This window comes from Garra rufa, chromosome 14 (assembly GCF_049309525.1).
Source record: "Garra rufa chromosome 14, GarRuf1.0, whole genome shotgun sequence".
Classification (NCBI taxonomy): Eukaryota; Metazoa; Chordata; class Actinopteri; order Cypriniformes; family Cyprinidae; genus Garra; species Garra rufa.
Window position 1 is genome coordinate 31,395,726 of NC_133374.1, and position 19,868 is coordinate 31,415,593.

The 19,868-nt window shown below is 37.5% G+C and overlaps 1 protein-coding gene across 1 annotated transcript in view; it reads right to left on the minus strand.

The window, feature by feature from the left end:
• cadm2b (cell adhesion molecule 2b) overlaps positions 1-19,868 on the minus strand; it is a 134,797-nt gene that overhangs the window by 53,806 nt on the left and 61,123 nt on the right. The window contains exons 2-3 of the mRNA XM_073817367.1: positions 14,202-14,293; positions 10,504-10,530 (exon numbers count right to left, since the gene is read on the minus strand). Of these exons, the coding sequence (XP_073673468.1) occupies positions 10,504-10,530; positions 14,202-14,293 (119 nt within the window). The remainder of the gene's footprint in view (positions 1-10,503; positions 10,531-14,201; positions 14,294-19,868) is intronic.

The following is a 19,868-nucleotide window of genomic DNA, read 5'->3' on the forward strand; positions in this document are numbered from 1 at the left end:
GGTACAGTACAATTTTTATTTAACATTTAGGTACAACACATTTTAATTTAATCATTATTTAAGTGTTTTATTTACCTGTATGTAGCACAGTGCAGTGTCAATGTTCAAACTGTATATCAATGTTAAAGTGGCTGACAACCATAAAAGTTCTCCCACATAAAAGGCTGGTCTACAGGGGACAGATGTTGCATTCTGCAGGCATTTTGCTCATCCCTACGTTTTAATATCATTAATTATTTCAGTTACTCCATATTGTAATAATAATCAATATTATTCTATTAATAATTAGGCTAGTTTAATATATGATGATGGTACAAAGGTGAATCTGAAGTGGTGGTCCGATATCTGGAAATCTGATACTACTATGTGGGCTTTGCTTACAGTTTGGTCCACCCCTGCCCCCGCCCCCACTTTGAAAATGTCTCCTGGGCCCCTGCATCTTTGGAACACAAATTAAGATATTTTTGATGGAATCCGAGAGCTCTCTGACCCTCCAAAGACTATTTTGGGTGAACTATCCCTTTAAGCTGTGCTGTGCTAAAAATCCTTTACCTAATTTGGTGTCCCCAGTCTTTTAAGTACTGCTTGTAAATCTCTCATTATGCTATATTATCACTGAACCTTAGATTCCGTCTTTTTGCAAACTTGTTTACTTTGAATTAGCAGTTTTTAGAACTGATTATAGGTCTCATTGATTTGAGCTTATGCACCTCCGCTTTTAAGTAAAAAATGCATTATTTGTGGATAATTTTGTCAATGTTCTCCCAAAATGAGGTGCGTAAACTCAGATCAATGAGGCCCGTGATCAGTCAGTTCCAAAAAGAAATTCAAAAGCTGTGCCACTGTTGCTAGTGCAAAACATTTAGCACCTTTTTTTGCTAGATTATGTCATATGCTAAATTAGCATATTCATGATTCCATGAAGGCGTCATATTTGCATTCTGCCTATTGTCAGCCTTTTACATTTGTTTGCCTCTCTCCTGCTCTCTGTGCTCACATACTTTATATGGATACAGCCAAATTCTCAATAAAACTTGATGAATATGAAATAGTGAGACAGCCCATTAAAACTATAAAACAGCTGTCTTTTTTAAGATGTTAATCTGCACTAAAATACAGATTTATACCTAGTGAATGGGACCCATAGCTTTGAGAGTCATAAAAACATAGACAAAACCAAAACCAAAACCAAATTAAACCCTGCGGTTTAATGACGATTCATTGAGGTCTTAACACACAAAACAATTGGTGGACATGTTGGACAATGTTGGACACTGCAGTGGATCAGAGGTAAAAATTATATAAATACTGTTCAGTTTCTTGCAAAGACCGATTCTTTTGTGTCTTAAGACCTCAATTTATTGTCACGAGCCGCAGGGTTTATTTTGGTTTTGTCTGTGTATGTTTTTTTGACTCTCAAAGCCGTGGGTCCCATTGACTACCATTATATGACCGACAGACTGCAACGGTTGGAGTTAAAAATCTTTGTTTGTGTTCTACTGAAGAAACAAAGTCACCTACATCTTCTGATGCCCTGGGGGTAAGCAGACCTCCTCTGTTCCGGTCGTGACACAGATAAACATCACAATTTCAATTTTTGGTGAACTTTCCCTTACTTCCTCCTTTTCATCTTTTCAATTTAACTTTAACACGCCGTATGACCACTGATTTACAAAAATGATTTCAGGTTTAAGAAGTGTTGCATCATTGCAAATACTATTCAAATTGCTTTTTATTTGAATTATCACTCTGTAGGTTATTTAACCATGTATTTCTATGTCTTTGGAAGGCGTTAAACAACTTTAAAATGCACAAATTCACAAAGTACCCCTGAGATTTTTAATATTTTAGTAATCAAGTATCACATTTGCATGTTCATTTTGTTTTGTTTGCACGCTCATCATGTTTTATTTTGATTGATTTTAAAATGATTTATTTTAACATTTTTTCATTAAACTCATAAACCCCCTGCAGTTTCTTCACAAACACCAGTTTGGGAAACCTTTGTGTAATATAATGTGTAATCCACTTCATGTTGTTAATAACAACAAATGGAATATATTTTCCTACTCTTTGTAATTTATGTCAATAAGGTAAAAGATTATCCTATGTGTCAATGTTAATCAATGTGATAAACGAGTTAGGTCAAAAGTAATCAAAAAGTGGTCAGATATTACAAAGTTGGCAACATTAACCTGTGCTAATTGAAAGAAAACAAGTTTGGGCTGAATCCAATATTTGATAATAGTATAGCATGACAAGAGATTTATGAGCTTTTTTTTTTAATTTGTATGACAGCCAATTTTTACTGGGAGCAACACGAGTGTAACAAGGTGGGGGGAACAATCAAAAAAAGTACAAAGAGTATTTTTTGTTCATTCTTCTTATTATCATTTTTAATTGGCTTCATATGCATTTTTTATCCTGATTAGATGCCTGTCGCTCATTAACACAGTAAAGGCTCAATTTAATGATGTTGCTGAATTTTGTTCTCCATACAGCACTAAAGAAATTAGTACAAATGTCTGTTGTTTTCTTCTGCTTTATCCATTCAGATGTAATAAGCATGAAATATTTATTTCATGTTGACGCATGATGGTTGGCACGCTTATATGACATATTTCTATTTGCTATTATTGATTTATTTTGTTAAATTGTGATTTAGGTTATTTTGAAGCTTTATAAGACACACACTCTTAAAAATAAAGGTGCTTTAAAAGGTTCTTCACGGCGATGCCATAGAAGAACCATTTTTGGATCCACAAAGAACCATCTCTTTCTTACCTTTTTATAATCTGAAGAACCTTCTTTCTCCACAAAGAACCTTTCATGAAACAGAAAGGCTTTTTAGATCTTAAAGGTTCTTTATGGAACCATCGTGAAAGGCATCGTGAAGCACCACGTTTTAAGAGTGTACATATGAGCATAAAAATGGTAATTTCTGTTGCACTCCGGTATTATTATATTTTTCTATAATTTTTTTGTATCAGTTTGGTACTTAAATAGCGATACTTTTGACATTCGGAGTCCGAATGTCCGCTGAGGACGAGAAAGAGAACATCGAAACTACAGGGACATAGACGACCAAGTTGACAACCTAATTTTTAATCACCGAACATACAGCAACATCACATACTTTAATTAATTGGCTGACCATGAAAGTAACCATGGCCTATTTGCTAAGATGTTTGGGGAGTAAGTCTTATGGTGTGGGCTGAAGATGAATATATTTAATTAGGACTGGAGGCCCTTTTGTTGTGGCGGTCTTACAATGGGATCGAAGGGTCTAGTCATATCCCTGGAGAGGAAGAGCTGGTGTAATTTTTCAGGCCACCCTTTCACGTACAACGGCAAATTCTTAGTTAAATTGGAAAGCACATGTAGAGCGAACGCTGAGCTGGCGGTTTCTCTGGGGACACTCCGGTTTTGAGTCTCCAGCTTTTCTAGAGGAAGACAGATGCATTAGGGGCTCATTAAAACCTCACTGTGTCTTTTGCTTCCTACAAAGCAGCCTCATGTTCATTAACAACTCAGGAAGAGGTCTGAACAATGCAGAATGACACTTACCCTGACTTCAATGGAGTTTGGAAGCTGATTTATATGGAGATAGACCCAACATAGTATCGTAGTAATTAACTGCCAAAATATCATCAAAATGTCCATACACTTTGAACGTATGATGGTGGAACTCCATATGCCACAGTTTGAGGACCACATTCTAGTTCATTACAGGCCATGAGGTATTCATGTGTGTGTTACATAAACATGATGGATTCTTGGTATGAACTCGCATGAAGGCACTTCAAAGCGATGGATACAGGAACACAATTATGAAAAAAAAAAAAAAAAAAAATCATATAATCTCATGGTGTCCTTCTGTTTGCTGTCTTTCTCATTATGATAGCCTTTTGAAATTCAATTTGAGCAGATATTAGAAAATCCATAGGTAATTATCATAAGAGCGGAGACTGGATTACTGTTGCCTATGATTACTGTAGAGTGAATCAATCCCTGTTACTGATTTGCCAAAATTAAGTCTGATTCTTTACAGGTTTAGAAACAGGATCCACGTGATCAAATTGATAAAGCAATCACGTTTTCTCTGCTTTGACATACATTGGGTCACTGCTGTTGCGGTGTCATAATCATATAGGACAGACAGGATGTTATGAAATGTTTGAAATATTGTGTTTGAAAGCAGACACAATATGGACAATTTTCGATGTTAACGAAAAAACTGCACAATTGTTTAAGCATGCTATATCGCCCCCAAGTGGCTGATTTCTTTCAAATTTCTCACATACCTTTAGGGTCATGAGACAAACAGGCCCACCAAGTTTCTTTCCAATTTGCCTCCATTAACCATGTCTAATAAGTGCTCAAACTTCATCGGCCAATGGTGGTCATGTTTTTTGAGATACTCAAATGTCCTTATAGACACTTGTGCCATTTTGGACCAAGACCGTGCACAGTGGTTTCCATGTTGATAGGACAAATGGTTGCGTAAGTATAGCCCCTTTGTATTGTTTTTCCCTCTTACAGTGCCACAAAGTGGCCAAGCTCCACAAATTTTGTCCTGTGACTTCAGATTGAGCTCTTGCATAAGTGTTCTGAGTTTGGCATTTCATTAAAAGTGGCACTGCCTCTTTCGAACGTCTTGGCGTCCATTTGCGACGATGAGTCGAAAGTTAAACTTTTTTTGATAATTATTGATATTCACTCTCCAGAGAATCTTTCTGCACTGGTTTGGTTCAGATTGGGCGAAAAACCTAGGACTAATTTGCGAAAGTCAAGTCAAGAATTCGATTGAACCTGAGGCATGCATTTTGTCTGGCATCAGCCACGGATTCCAATGACATAAGACACTTATAATTTATGAGTTATTAGCGATTTTGTACTTTTGATTGCTGTAATGCCCCCATTAGGTCTACGTTGTCTGTGGTGTGAATACTACCATCCCTCCCAAGTTTCAAGTCTCTACAACTTTGGTCTTTCTCTATAGTTTGGTCTGCACGATCAGTTTTACACTGAGATCGCTAATCCGTGACGATTCTAACATTCTAACACTTAAAATAGGGTTTCAGCGCTAGGGGTTAAGAGAGACTGAATATTTGAACTGCTTCAAACTAATTGTTTGAGAATCATTGGAAAATGAGGTGATATTAAAAGCATATTTTGAGAAAACGAAAGCGTTGTTTGAACTTGCATGCATGTAAACCTATTGTAGGAGACTCAACAACATTAGGAACTTTAAAATGATAGTGGTGCTTTAAAGGTGATGTGAGTTTTTTTTATTTTATGTTAACATATTGTTACACAGCAACTGGGCTACCACATTAGCAGATGCCATTCATTAACATCTAGCAACATCTAACTTGTGGCCTAAAAAAGCCATTAAAATGTTTCCACTGTTGCCATTTTGAATGCTATATTGCTCTTTCTATTCACAGCTAAGCGTGAGCAGAGATAAGGTGAGTTAGTGTTGACTGCATCAGGAGCTAGCAGCTAAAGAATAACCACAAACTGCTCAGAATTCTGTTTGCTCATGCACTAATAGCCTGAAACTGGCTGGGTGGATAAATCCTGCTGCAATTACTGCTGAGCAACAATAGAACTGTGACGTAGCCCATCCACATAAACACACACACACCAACACACACACTCACACATCCGCCCCTTTTAATGGTAGGGCCGTGTACTATCCTTCCCACTAAATTATCGCCATGGGGTGCGAGGGAACAGACAGGAGAACAGAAAATGGATTTCCCCTCTCTAGGTTTAAAAGCCTTAAAGTGCTTTTCTCTTCCCTTAAAGAGACAGAGTGACACACCAAAATACATCTAGACCAGAGAATAGCTCTGAATGCTAATGGAAGCTTAAAACACTTCACAGCAGTATGATATTGCAGAGACAGTCAGGTACTATTGGGGTTAAACCGACAGCTCTTTTACCTGGAGCATTTTAAATATGCAAGAAAACCAAACTTCTGACATGAAAAACGGCAGCTGGATCTCATGCGTGCTTTTTGAAGTCAACATGAAATCAAAATGGCCCTATTTATTTTCGTAAAACACATTCCTGCTCTTATTGTGCATGAATTATCAGTGCATGCTACTCGACAGAAGAAACGTCTTGGTAATCCTTAAACAACGTGACCTAGACCAAAGGAGTACAATTCTTTTCCTAAAGTAGTGATGTTCAGCTCTGCTCCTATATGTCCACGGTCCTGCAGAGTTCAGCTCCAAATACTCGAGTACAGTAGGCAAAAAGTATCCAGATGACTTATTACTGTACTTACAAGATTCTGGAGAGCCCATTCGAAGGACACTTTACTATCCCACACTGAGGGATACATTGTGATAATGATCATTAATATCGATATAGAAAACAATAAAACAATGTTTTATTTTGTGTTTGGCATGTCACATTCTGGCTTCACAGACAAACATGGTCTATGATGTTTGTCTAGTTTAGTGCAAGTTATTCAAAAACTCACATTAAAATCACTGAAGCTAGGAAAGTAATCTTTTATTTACATCGTATCTGAGCTCTGTTGTTTACGATGAGGGAATTCACAAGTGTGCATACTCAACAACAACTCCATAGTTTTCAGCGCTGACTAATCTAAGCCCCTTTGATTGGCCAATGGGATTTCTAAGTTCGATAGAAACGCTTTTGATTGGTTATAAGACTCAACGCTGCACAAAAAAGCTTGTAAAAGCAGGTAATTCCATGAATTGATACTTTTCATTCATTATCACATTTCATTTTAATCACAAAAGCCGTAATACATTGTTAAATTGTGCAAGAATCTATGGGGCATTTTTGTTTACTTTAGTGACATTTTTGCCACAAGTCCTAGTTAATTCTGACATACTATATAGCATACTTGTTTAACAGTCATAAATGAATTTCTGCACCAAATTTAGTACCTACTCTGAGATTATGTGATTTTGGATGAAACTCTAGCGCATACTATCGCATATTCTCCTACTATATAGTATGTGAGGGAAGTAGTATGTCCGACTTCATAGTATTTGAAAAGGCAGCGGCTACTTCTTAATGATAGCATATTTCTTAATGATAGATGCTATTTACATTAAGTGCAAATAGCTATATACTCTATTTACACTATGTTGAAATAGCAGGATTTTCTGATATTTATAATACTTATTACAAATAGACGCAATTATCTGCACCTCAGTATTGTAGTACATTAAAACAGTATGCAGTAATTACGTACTGAGTGTAAATTATAGTTTTAATTCAATTTATTAAATGGTACTGCCTTATTGTGACAATAAGCCCACCCTAACCAATACTTTATTTTCAACTTCGCAATTATGCCCTTCTTTTTTTATTAAAAATAAATGCCTTTCTGATATGATATGAGATTTGAAAAGGGAGAAAAATAGTTAGCCAGAAAGGGGGATTCAAACCCCGATCGGTCACGTCGAAAAGAGTGAAATACGCGATTTATCCTCTGCGCCACTGCAGCCAGCAGTTAATGGCCATCTTTTGTAGTGCTGACTATCCCAATCACAAATTGGTGGGTGAAGTTAGTGTAAATAGCCTCTGCCAACAAGGCGGGCTATTTGCACTTAATGTAAATAGACACTCTGATCTGAAAAACAGTAGGCAAAATAGTATTTTGTAGGTACTATGACAGTCTTAAAAAATTGCCCCATGTAACTGCAGTATTTTTGTGTTTGTTAACGTAAAAAAAGGTTATGGCAATGTTCACAAATAACAATACATTTGTAGAAGAACCATTGCTAGTAGATGTTCCTTGGTCAACACAACCATTGACAGCCATCTTGTCACTTTGTAATTGCATAATGTTGAATTCGCATCACCAGCAGTCTCAATCTCCCATGTCGCCTTAAATTGCCAAATCTGACCAAAAATGAATGACTTCTGGTTGCCTTGTCGCAGCAAATCAGTGTCAGTGTGAATCCCGCTTTACAGTCATCCAGGTGCTTCTTTTACCACTGCTATGCTGACAACAATCTCAAAATGCCGAGAATCTCTGTATGCCACTCTGACATATCAAACTGGATGTCCACCCACAACCCTGAGCTCCTCTACCTCCAAGCTAAGACTTCCCTGATGAGTTCCCTCATCCAACCTCACACGGTCTCAAATCTCAGCTGAAGGTCAAGCCGCTGTTTGCTGTCATCCTAGATCACCAGCTGTCCTACGACAACTGCCTGGGCTGCGTTCCATTCCATTTCGAGGAAAATAATGCCTTTCCTCGACTGCCTCTAAACTCAGCTCCTCATTTAGGCCAGAGTCATTTCACTGCTAGACTATCGGAACTCAATCTTTCCCTACCAGCAAATCGTGCATGTTGGCACTTTGCTCAGATTTCTACAGGTAACATAATTCAGGTAATCTTGACTAAACCTAAGTGTCTGTGAATTCATCTTTAGAGACTCATCTGTAGGAACTGTATAGTACCATTCTGAGAAGAATTATTTAATTAAGAATTAGTTTACTTTCAGAATGACAATTTCCTGATAATTTACTCAACCCTATGTCATCCAAGATGTTCATGTCTTTCTTTCTTCAGTAGAAAACAAATTTAAGGTTTTGAAGAAAACATTCCAGGATTTATCTCTATGTATTGGACTTCAATGGGGATCAATGGGTTGAAGGTCCAAATCGTAGTTTCAATGCAGCTTCAAAATGATCCCAGCGGAGAAATATGATTCTTATTTAGCAAAACTATCTGTCATTAAAAAAAAAAAAAAAAAGTACATACTTTCTAACCACAAATGTGACTTTTTAAATCATGTTGGAAAGGTCATTCGTGGTTAGTTCTTCTGTTTACTTTGGTTCAAAAATTTTATTTTTATTGTTTTTTAGAAAATGACTGATCGTTTTGCTAGATAAGACCTTATTTCTCTACTGGGATCATGTAGAGCCCTTTAAAGCTGTATTGACCTTCAACTTGTTAATCGCAATTAAAGTCCATTATAAAGAGAAAAATCCTGGAATGTTTTCCAATTTCTTTTCAACTAAAGAAATAAAGGACATGAGCATCTTGTATGACATGGGGGTGAGTAAGTAACATACACTGTATCCTTTCAGCTACCTTTTCTGAGAATTGTTAGAAATATTTATTTGATAAAAATGCATTTACCACAATTTTAAGTCTTGATTTTGTGGTCTTGGGCCACAAAAAAACTCTCAAGAACACATAAACACAGCCTTGGTTTGGATCTAGCACTGTTTTATGATCTCTCACAAGGGATAGATATCTCATATCTCCAGACCACTTTGGTGCACCTCAGATATAACTCGGATTGCAATATATGAGCTCTGGGCCTTGATTTGTCTAGTCATGGTCTGGCATTGACGTCAACCCTTAATTTGTTAAGAACCTCAAGAGTTAGTTCACCCAAAAATTAAAGATCTGTCATTAATTACTCACTCTCATGTCGTTCCAAACCTGTAAGACATTCATTCATCTTCAGAACACAAATTAAGATATTTCTGATAAAATCTGAGAACTTTCTGTGTTTCTATATGAAGGTCTTACGGGTTTGGAACAACATGAGGTTGAGTAATTCATGACAGAATTTTCATTTTTGGGTAGCTACAAAGACCTAACTACTATGTTTTAGCAGTCAATTCACTAATCAAATTATGAAAATCAGACAACAAGACAAGCAGTACCACAAAATTAAAGCAAAATGCAATTTGCATGATCTAAGTGACAAAGTGAACAAACCTGTACAGTGATCTAGACACCTGAATTGGTTCTTTGAAAAAGGTGCATTTGACTCTCAAAGCTGAATATATGCTTTTCTCCATCATTGGATCATCACTGGCTGAATAACTGCTGCCATGATCAGTTGAAAATGTATGCAAACTCTCTTTGAAAATGAAATTCCAATTGCTGCCTACTTTCTGTGGGTGGTAATAGCACAGTGTTAATTGCTTTAGGCAAACAGCAGTGAGTTTTGAGAATAAGGTGCCTTCTATAATAAGCATAATTCACAGGCCTTTATTGAAAGGAGGCGTGTTTGCACTGGAGGAAATTACAATAACTTAATTTAAACATGCTGCAGCATTATTACAGTGCATTTAGCACCTGGTTAAACTTGGTTGTGGGTAGCTCGTGAATAAGATGCAGGATTTATAGCTGAAATACCACATGGAAAACTGGCCGTCTGTTTAGAAACTTTAACCCTGTGCCACATACCCAAGACAAGAAAATGTTATGCAATGGTGACCAAAACACTGGCATCTTTTTCCTAACCGTGTAGTAAGAGTTTGCTGTAAACCCAGGAAGCATGTAGAGCGGATTCAGCTCATAATGGATATTCCTAGAGCCAATTTATCAAAGGTTCCAGGTTTGCTTTCTCACAGGCAGAGGCTATGTAAATGCTTCCCAGGCTCCTATGGGAGATAAGAGGGGGCCGAACGGCACATTGTTTATTGGGAGTTGTGTTCAACATAAATCATCCAGCTGCAAAGACAGAGAAGATAACTCACCTTTCACTTTGTTTTTCGTTGCCGCCTCTGAGAGCATGAAATGGAGAAGAGAGATGGAGGAACAGCAATGAAGGAGGGAAAAGAGAGAGAGAGAGAGAAAGTGATTACGCAAGTTTCAAAGCATGAAATCCTCAGCATATACTTCCATTAATAAAGTAACAGTTTGGCCAAAAAGTGAAAGCCACCATTGACACCATCAACCCATGTGAACTACTTTCTTCAGAGGAGCACAAAAGGAGAAAGTTTTTTCAATGCAATTACAATAAATGGAGGCTTTCAAGCTTTTACAGCACCAAGAAGTATCATAAAAGTAGTACATATGACTTATCCATTTAATTTCAAGTCTTCTGAAATCACACTGTGAATGACTAAAGTAGTTTTTTCACTCAAAACTTTGATTTTCATCCTCATTCTCATTGATACAGTCACATTTGTAAGAGTTCATGAGAGAAGCAGTCTTCTTCATTTCGTGAACTGTTAATTCTGAGCCTTCATTTTGAGTTCATTTGAACTATTTGTTCATGAATCTGTCTGATCTGATTATTTAATTCAACTGATTCAGCCTCTATTGAGTCTCACTGAATAAATAATCAGGTTGCTACTGTTAACAGCTGACTAGAAAGGGAAGACATCAGTGAATATGGATTTTCTCACACAAAGCCATTGTGTGTTTGTAATATATGACTTTGAACCTTAAACTCAGGAAAATAGCGAGTAAAACTTTGTTTAATTTCCTCTTGTGTTCCACTGAGTCCAATAAACGTCATGAGGAAATGTCTACTGAGTTTACAGATGAAATACTACGACTTCTCTTTGTTCAAAGTTTAAAGTTTGCTCATGTTTGAATGCATAAGCGTAATACTTTCATTATGCCTGACCTTCTGCTTTGCAAGCCACCTGCCATAAACATCGCCTTGATGAGGAGCGTAACGGACATATTTTATAGCATGCGCCATCTGTATAGACTTCTTTACAGACCCGTCTGAATAATAATCACATACAACCTTTCATTGTCAATATGCATATGGAACATCCGTGATGAGGTGAGACTAAGTGCCGTGATGAAACTGCCACCATTTTTGTTGCATGATGGAAAATGACAGAAAAACCTCCATAAATGCATTTGCAGTGCTTGAGTTGGAATGCGATACATTCAAAGCGATGAATAATTTACTGAGAACACTTTTTCTGACAACTTACTGATTTTGACAGCACATAGGGTGAAAAGTTCACAATATTAAGATGCGACAAGACAAGTCTGAGGCAGAAGATATCACAAATATGCACTGTAAATAGATTCTGCTCAATATGAAAGAAGTTTAAGAGTTGTTTTGTAAAGACGACAATGGGACGATTCAGTCTAAGTGAGTGAACCCAACTTTACCTTAACCCTCTGTTTGTGTTCGGATTCCTGTCACACCTTTGACTCCAAACAATTGCTTATAAATCTCTCATTATGCTATATTATCACCAAATATTGGATTAATTGTGTTTCTATTTGATCTGATTAATCGTAGGCCTCATTTATCCGAAAGTAGATACCTCGTTTTCTGAGAAAAAAAAAATGTTATGAATAACTTTCACAATATTAAACAAAAAATAATACAAATTTGCACTGTTTATCACACTAGTGTTCTTTAATGTTTAATCAGGAAGTTTGCTTTTATTGTTTACAAAATTGCAAAAAGTCACAATTGTGGTATTCCCGGTCAAAAATGACCGGACTCCAAATAATTCCTTATAAATCTTTCATTATGCTATATTATCACCAAGTATTAGATTTATTCTTTTTGTTATTCTTTTTCTTTTGCTTGTTTTCTTTCATTTAGGACAGGTTTTGTGTTTCTATTTGCATCTGAGTAATAGTAGGCCTCATTTATCCGAAAGTAGGTACCTCGTTTTCTGAGTGAAAAAAATAATTTTGCATTTCTTTCACAATATTAAACAAAAAAATAATAAAAATGTGCACTGTTTATTACACTAGTGTGTTTTAATGTTTAATCAGGAAGTTTGCTTTTAAATGCTTTTATTTTGTACAAAATTGCAAAAAGTCACAATTGTGGTATTCCCGGTCAAAAATGACCGGACTCCAAACATTTGCTTATAAATCTTTCATTATGCTATATTATCACCAAGTATTAGATTTATTATTTTTATCAACTTGTTTTCTTTCATTTAGGACTGGTTTTGTGTTTCTATTTGCATCTGAGTAATCATAGGCCACATTTATCCGAAAGTAGGTACTATAGCTATATTACCACCAAATATTGTATTCAATCTTTTTGTCAAATTTTGTACAAAATAAAAACATTTAAAAGCAAACTTCCTAAATTTAAACATTAAAGCACACTAGTGTGATGAACAGTGCACATTTTCATTATTTTTTTATCTCATATTGTAAAAATGATTGATAAAAAATGCTTTTTTCACTCAAAAAATTAGGTGCCTACTTTCGGATAAATGAGGTCTATGATTACTCAGATGCAAAAAGAAACATAAAACCAGTCCTAAATGAAAGAAAACAAGTTGACAAAAAGAATGAATCCAATATTTGGTGATAATATAGCATAACGAGAGATTTATAAGCAATTGTTTGGAGTCCGGTCATTTTTGACCAGGGACACCACAAGTGTGACTAAGTGAAAATAAATCCACAAAAAATAACATTTTTTATTATTTTTATTTTTTTAATTATGAGAAGTATACCCTGTGTAAACAAAGTCAAGAAGTTTGAGTCCAATGCAATAAAATTAATTCATATTTTCGGGAAAAAGGAAATCTTTTCCAGGTCAATTTGACTCGAACACAACCAGAGGGTTAATCATAAGTATGCATATTTTACAAACATTTTTATTCCTCACAAGTTCCTCTTTCACAGCTCAAGAGATTTCTCATTAACTTTTAGGAAACTTGACGGAAATCAAGAAAGATATGAATACAAATAGACACAAATAAGTTTACATACATAATGTCTATCCATAAAATGATTATGAATACTAGAGCTCAGCAAACTTGGTTTGGCTTTAGCCAGTCTTTGAGAATTTGTTCAGAACTGCTGAGAAATGTGATTTTAAAATCTGAAACAACTGAGTAAAAGTTTTCAATTAACCTCCATTAATCTCATCTAACAAAAACAATTTAGATATTAAAGATCACATTTGTGATTTTTGTCCCCACACAATGATCTTAGCAACAGCAAATTAACTTCAGGGCAAATAACACTGGTTTTCAGAATAACCTTGAAACCCCCTTTGTGCCACTGCAATTATGCTCCTATTTAATAAAAGATGTTATGTGACATTAGACAGTGTGTACTTGAGTATGACTTTGAGTACTGTCATTTATTTGTATGAAAAGCGATTGTAGGCCACTGAGTGGAGTCAATGACATAAACGTGAAAAAAAAAAGTAAATGTGTCAAGTTCTTAGATATGTATTGAATTAATTTACTTCATTATTTTAATAATACTCCAATATCATGTCAGGTTTGGATCAAAAACCTTATATTGCCTAGTTCCACGAGTACTAACAGTTCTCAGGCCTGAAACCCCATATTACTCAAACCGCTCTGAATTGGCACGTCGTTCTAGAGTTTAACGAAGAAGTCATTGTTTTTCACACTCGTTAATCTCTCTCATTCTTCTGTCTTAGCCAACCACCCCGACCCCCCTGCCTACACGGAAGTTATTAATCTCTGACTCTGCGCACAGTGTCGGAATCTAATAGTGTTGACAAAGTCAGACTCCATGATAAGATTCTCCTTGCTGTAAGCGGAGAATGTTTGCCAAATCCTGAGAGGAATACCAATGGATATGAGGATACACTAGAGAGCAAACGCTCTTAATCGAACTCTATTTGCTCAGCTTTCACTCAGTTTCCCCCTTTTGGGTTGTTTATGGGAATTAATGTAACCGGCAAATAAAAAGAACTCTGAAAATGACATTCCAATAAGGAGGACAAATGCTACATCTTACGAAGACAGATTCAGAGGCTGTGTGCGAACATGAATTATCAATAGTCTTGTTTGACACTTCACCTCAATCAAAGAAACATGAATTAGCAAATTACAGTTTATTGGATTTTTTTTTGTGTGAACTGCCGATTCCTTTTTAATGCCTTTTATTCTTTTCAACACTGCAGGGAAAAGTCTTCCCGAATATCACAAAACGTATCAAACTCTAAACTCAAAAGAAGAAGAAATTACAGTATGTTTTGCTTAAAATGAAGTCTTCTTTTAATACCATCAAATTAATGTTATAACATTATGCTACAAATCCTGATATACATACGCTGTTGACAGAAATACTGAACCATTTTTTTATTTTATTTTTTTACAGAATATCACACCTGGTCACCAAACTAACATATTACCAGAACAGACGTTTGGTAAAGAAACAAAATAAGTATGTGTAAAAAACATACAGTTGCTTTGAGACAGTTATCACCAATAAATAAATATAAATTTGGAACGTGTCTTTACACTCTACACACATTTAGAAATATATTTTTGGCCTTTGACAATACAGTTTTTGAGAATCAAACCAAGTCAAATTAAAAATAGTCCAAATTTTTAAATCAGCAAAATTACAGTCCTTAAGACCGATTAGACCAACCCAGGCTCACTGGAAATACTTGACTCTGCTTACATTTCTGCAAAACATGAAATGTGCTCAAGGGTACATTTCATTGCACATGGCAGGTGACACGTCCATATGAGGGATCATGTCTTCCCCATTGCAGATGCAGGTTTAATAAACAGCACAGCATCATGACCAAAAAATTTGCACTTGGATACAAAATAGATGCAAAATGACTGTGCACTGTTTGTTGCATGTTTCACCGGAGTTTAAAAGTAAAATGTCCAGTGAGTGGCACTAAATAGCATGTTCAATTTTAATGTTTAGCAGTGTAGTGTTTTACCAGGGGTGTCCAAACTTGGTCCTGGAGGGTCGGTGCCCTGCAAAATTTAGCTCCAACCCCAATTAGACACACCCGAATAAGCTAATCAAGCTCTTACTAGGCATACTAGAAACTTTCAAGCAGGTGTGTTGAGGCAAGCTGGATCTAAACTCTGTAGGACACCGGCCCTCCAGGACCAAGTCTGGACACCCCTGGTGATTCTTGACTCACCATCTCAAACCATAGTGCTCTGTGTCACAAGTGCAATGTTTTACCGGGTGTACTACAGAGCAAGTTTACTATTTTAGCCTCCTTATACAAGGCTTTGAGCTCTTTTGTGAAGTGTTTTGACTCACTAGACTCAAGCCAGAGTGCTCTGTGTTGCAAGTGCAGTGTTTTACCAGGTGTACCACAGAGCAAGTTTACTATTTTAGTCTCCTTCTACAAGGCTTTGAGTTCTTATATGGAGTGTCGTGACTCACCACTCAAACCGGGTGTACTACAGAGCAAGTTTATTATCTTAGCCTCCTTATACAAGGCTTTGAGTTCTTTTGTGGAGTGTCGTGACTCACCAGACTCAAACCAGGTGTGCTACAGAGCAAGTTTACTATCTTAGCCTCCTTCTACAAGGCTTTGCGCTCTTTTGTACAGTGTTGTGACCCACCAGACTCAAACCAGAGAGCTCTGCATCGCAAGTGCAGTGTTTTACTGGGTGTGCTACAGAGCAAGTTTACTATTTTAGCCTCCTTATACAAGGCTTTGAGCTCTTTTGTGAAGTGTTTTGACTCACTAGACTCAAGCCAGAGTGCTCTGTGTTGCAAGTGCAGTGTTTTACCAGGTGTACCACAGAGCAAGTTTACTATTTTAGTCTCCTTCTACAAGGCTTTGAGTTCTTTTATGGAGTGTCGTGACTCACCACTCAAACCGGGTGTACTACAGAGCAAGTTTATTATCTTAGCCTCCTTATACAAGGCTTTGAGCTCTTTTGAAAGGTGTTTTGACTCACCAGACTCAAGCCAGAGTGCTCTGCATCGCAAGTGCAGTGTTTTACCAGGTGTACTACAGAGCAAGTTTACTATTTTAGTCTCCTTCTACAAGGCTTTGAGTTCTTTTGTGGAGTGTCGTGACTCACCAGACTCAAACCAGGTGTGCTACAGAGCAAGTTTACTATCTTAGCCTCCTTCTACAAGGCTTTGCGCTCTTTTGCACAGTGTTGTGACCCACCAGACTCAAACCAGAGAGCTCTGCATCGCAAGTGCAGTGTTTTACTGGGTGTGCTACAGAGCAAGTTTACTATTTTAACCTACTTCTACAAGGCTTTGAGCTCTTTTGTGGAGTATCTCGACTCACCAGACTTAAACCAGAGAGCTCTGTATAAAAAGTGTAGTGTTTTACCAGGTGTGCTACAGAGCAAATTTACTATTTTAACCTCCTTCTACAAGGCTTTGATCTCTTTTGTGGAGTGTCTCGACTCACCAGACTCAAACCAGAGTGCGCTGCATCGCAAGTGCAGTGTTTTACCGGTGTGCTAAAGAGCAAGTTTACCATTTTAACCTCCTTCTACAAAGCTTTGATCTCTTTTGTGGAGTGTCTCGACTCACCAGACTCAAACCAGGTGTGCTAAAGAGCAAGTTTACTATTTTTGCTTCCTTCTACAAGGCTTTGAGCTCTTTTGTGGAATGTCTTGACTCCAGACTCAAACTGGGTGTGCTAAAGAGCAAGTTTACTATTTTAACCTCCTTCTACAAGGCTTTGTGCTCTATTGTGAAGTGTCGTGAATCACCAGACTCAAACCAGAGTGCTCTGCATTGCAAGTGCACTGTTTACAGAGTGTGCTACAGAGCGAATTTACTATGTCGGCCTCCTTCTACAAGGCTTTGAGCTCTTTTGTGAAGTGTCGTGAGTTACCAGACTTAAACCAGAGTACTCTGCATCACAAGTGTTGTGTTTTACTGGGTGTGTTACACAGCAAGTTTACTATTTTAGCCTCCTTCTAGAAGGCTTTGAGCTTTTTTGTGGAGTGTCGTGACGCACCAGACTCAAACCAGAGTGCTCTGCATCACAAATGCAGTGTTTTACTGGGTGTGCTACAGAGCAAGTGTACTATTTTAGCCGCCTCCTATAAAGCTTTTAACACTTTGTGGAGTGTCCTGACTCACCAGACTCAAACTGGGTGTGCTACAGAGCAAGTTTACTATTTTTGTCTCCTTCCACAAGGCTTTGAGCTCTTTTGTGGATTGTCATCAATTACCAGACTCAAACCATGGTGCTCTGCGTCACAAGTGCTGTGTTTTACCTGGTGTGCTTCAGAGCAGGTTTACTATGACAGAAAATCCATGCATATTATGGTCATGTGATACAAATGTAAAAATGTATTCGTCTATAAATCATATGCTATGTTAAAAGTGTTTTGAGGTCATAACATAGTATTGCACAAGGAACCACAACAATATTGTTGGTGTTTTACCACGTCTAGTGTTCATTTCAGCTGCAATCTACAGTAAAATGTATGTAGAGTTTTGCAGAAATCTAGGCACAGTCAGGTATTTCCAATGAGCCTGGGTTAGATTGGTCATTCAGGCAACCGACCAACTAGTCAATGTAAATCTCCACTCTACCCACAATGCAAGTCTTAATGGTCCTAAAAATAGGCTACAGCTCTGTATGCAAAATTTTTCCTTTGATTCTCGAAGCGAAATGTGACACGGACAATTTTTCGTATGACTCACTTGTCTATAAAAATGTATTTTGTACAATAGCAATTAACTGGATTTTGCTTGTGGAGGTTCCTGCCTCTGGGGTTCTCTGCAGTGGGCCTTAGTAACCACTGTATCACTTTCAGCCACTCTCCTCCCGTGTTCTAGGAGACTGCAATCCTTTCTCACACGTTCATCCCTCTCTCTCCATTGCTTTTTCTGGCAGGGCCTATTTCTGATACCTGCCTGCGGGCGATGTGAAGAGAAGGGGGAGCCGGTCCCCACGGTGATTAGTCTAACCAACCATGAGAAAGGGTTTGTCCTCCAAAGCAGAGAGAACGAGGCCCTCCAGTGAGCTCGCCAGGCGGCCGGAGGAATCATACCTCACATTGCCAAACAGCAAGAGTCCCTCGGGCACTATGGCTGCGACTGACCCCACGTCAAAGAGTAACCCATCATTCTCGGGCCACAGGAATAAAAAAAGAATCCATCAGACAAGCGCAATAAAGCTTGTCGCGAGTGTTTTGATTTCTGCTGCCGCGAACCTTGGCTATATTTGTATATTGCCATATCGGTCAAGGGTTTTCAATTGAAAAATACTGTCCGAAAGAAACATTATTGGTAGAATTTTCAGATATGGATAGCTGGTGACGGCATGGGAAAAACTGAGCATGAGCCCGATAACCGAAGCTGTCCTGCCTGTTTTCTGTGCCTCGAAACTTTCTGCAATGTTGCAAGATTTTGAAGCTTTCCCAGGAGAAACGACCTGCTAGTGCAAGTGAAATCAGCAGTGCCCACTTAAGGAGACCTCCACAGCCCTGATAAGAGGGAGAGTCTGAGCTAGGGAAGATAGAAAACACTCCATATGTTCCATTAGGACATTACAAATACTTGAATGAGAGCTGAAGCTTCCATGTGTACAGTATGTATTCGTACATTTTTCTCTAGCAAAAACATGTTGATTCGACATGAGTCATGAATTTTATTTATAAGATGTTTTTAATGTTGTTTCAGACAAATTTAAAAAGCAAATAGCAGCAATAAAAATGAAATAAAACAAAACTTAAGAAATTGTGACAGCTGCTTTCTCATACAAAACAAGAATCATTCATTCATTAATTTATTCATTCATTTATTTATAAATAATACGAAGAAAAAATAGCTGATTCTTCCGGTGGATCAACTAATTAAATTGTATTTGGAACATTTCTAACATCCAATAGAGTTAGTGAACTGAACAAACCCTTCACATTAAGTATTAGCAACAGCAGTAGTGATTCTCGCCTACCAAGTGGAGCTAATAATAACATGCGATTTCTTTCTTTATTGGTTCCCGAGGGAAAAACACCTGACATTCCAGGCATGCCCACAATACCTGAAGCAGAGCAGCAGTTTTCTACTCACAACATCCTCCACTGCATGAAGTGACAGTCTGCTCAATGTCACCTCATGCTGTCCTCCTCACCTGTGGCCAACGGCATGTGAATAATTCAACATCTCTGTATTATTAATGAAGAATGAGCTGTAAGTAATGGCCGATGCCTGGGGCCATTTACAGTGACAATGCTGAACACAATTCCAGAAGCGAGGAAAAGCCCATATAAACAACTCGCCGCTTCCCTCGGGAACATTTAATGCCGTGTACGTTTACCATTTCATTCCCCGCATTATCATAGCTAGAGTTACACTTAAAGGGCAGACAGGAAAGAATGAATTGGTAAAAGGTTAAAGCTAAATTACGTTAGCTGGGCAAAATGTCTGAGGTGCATTT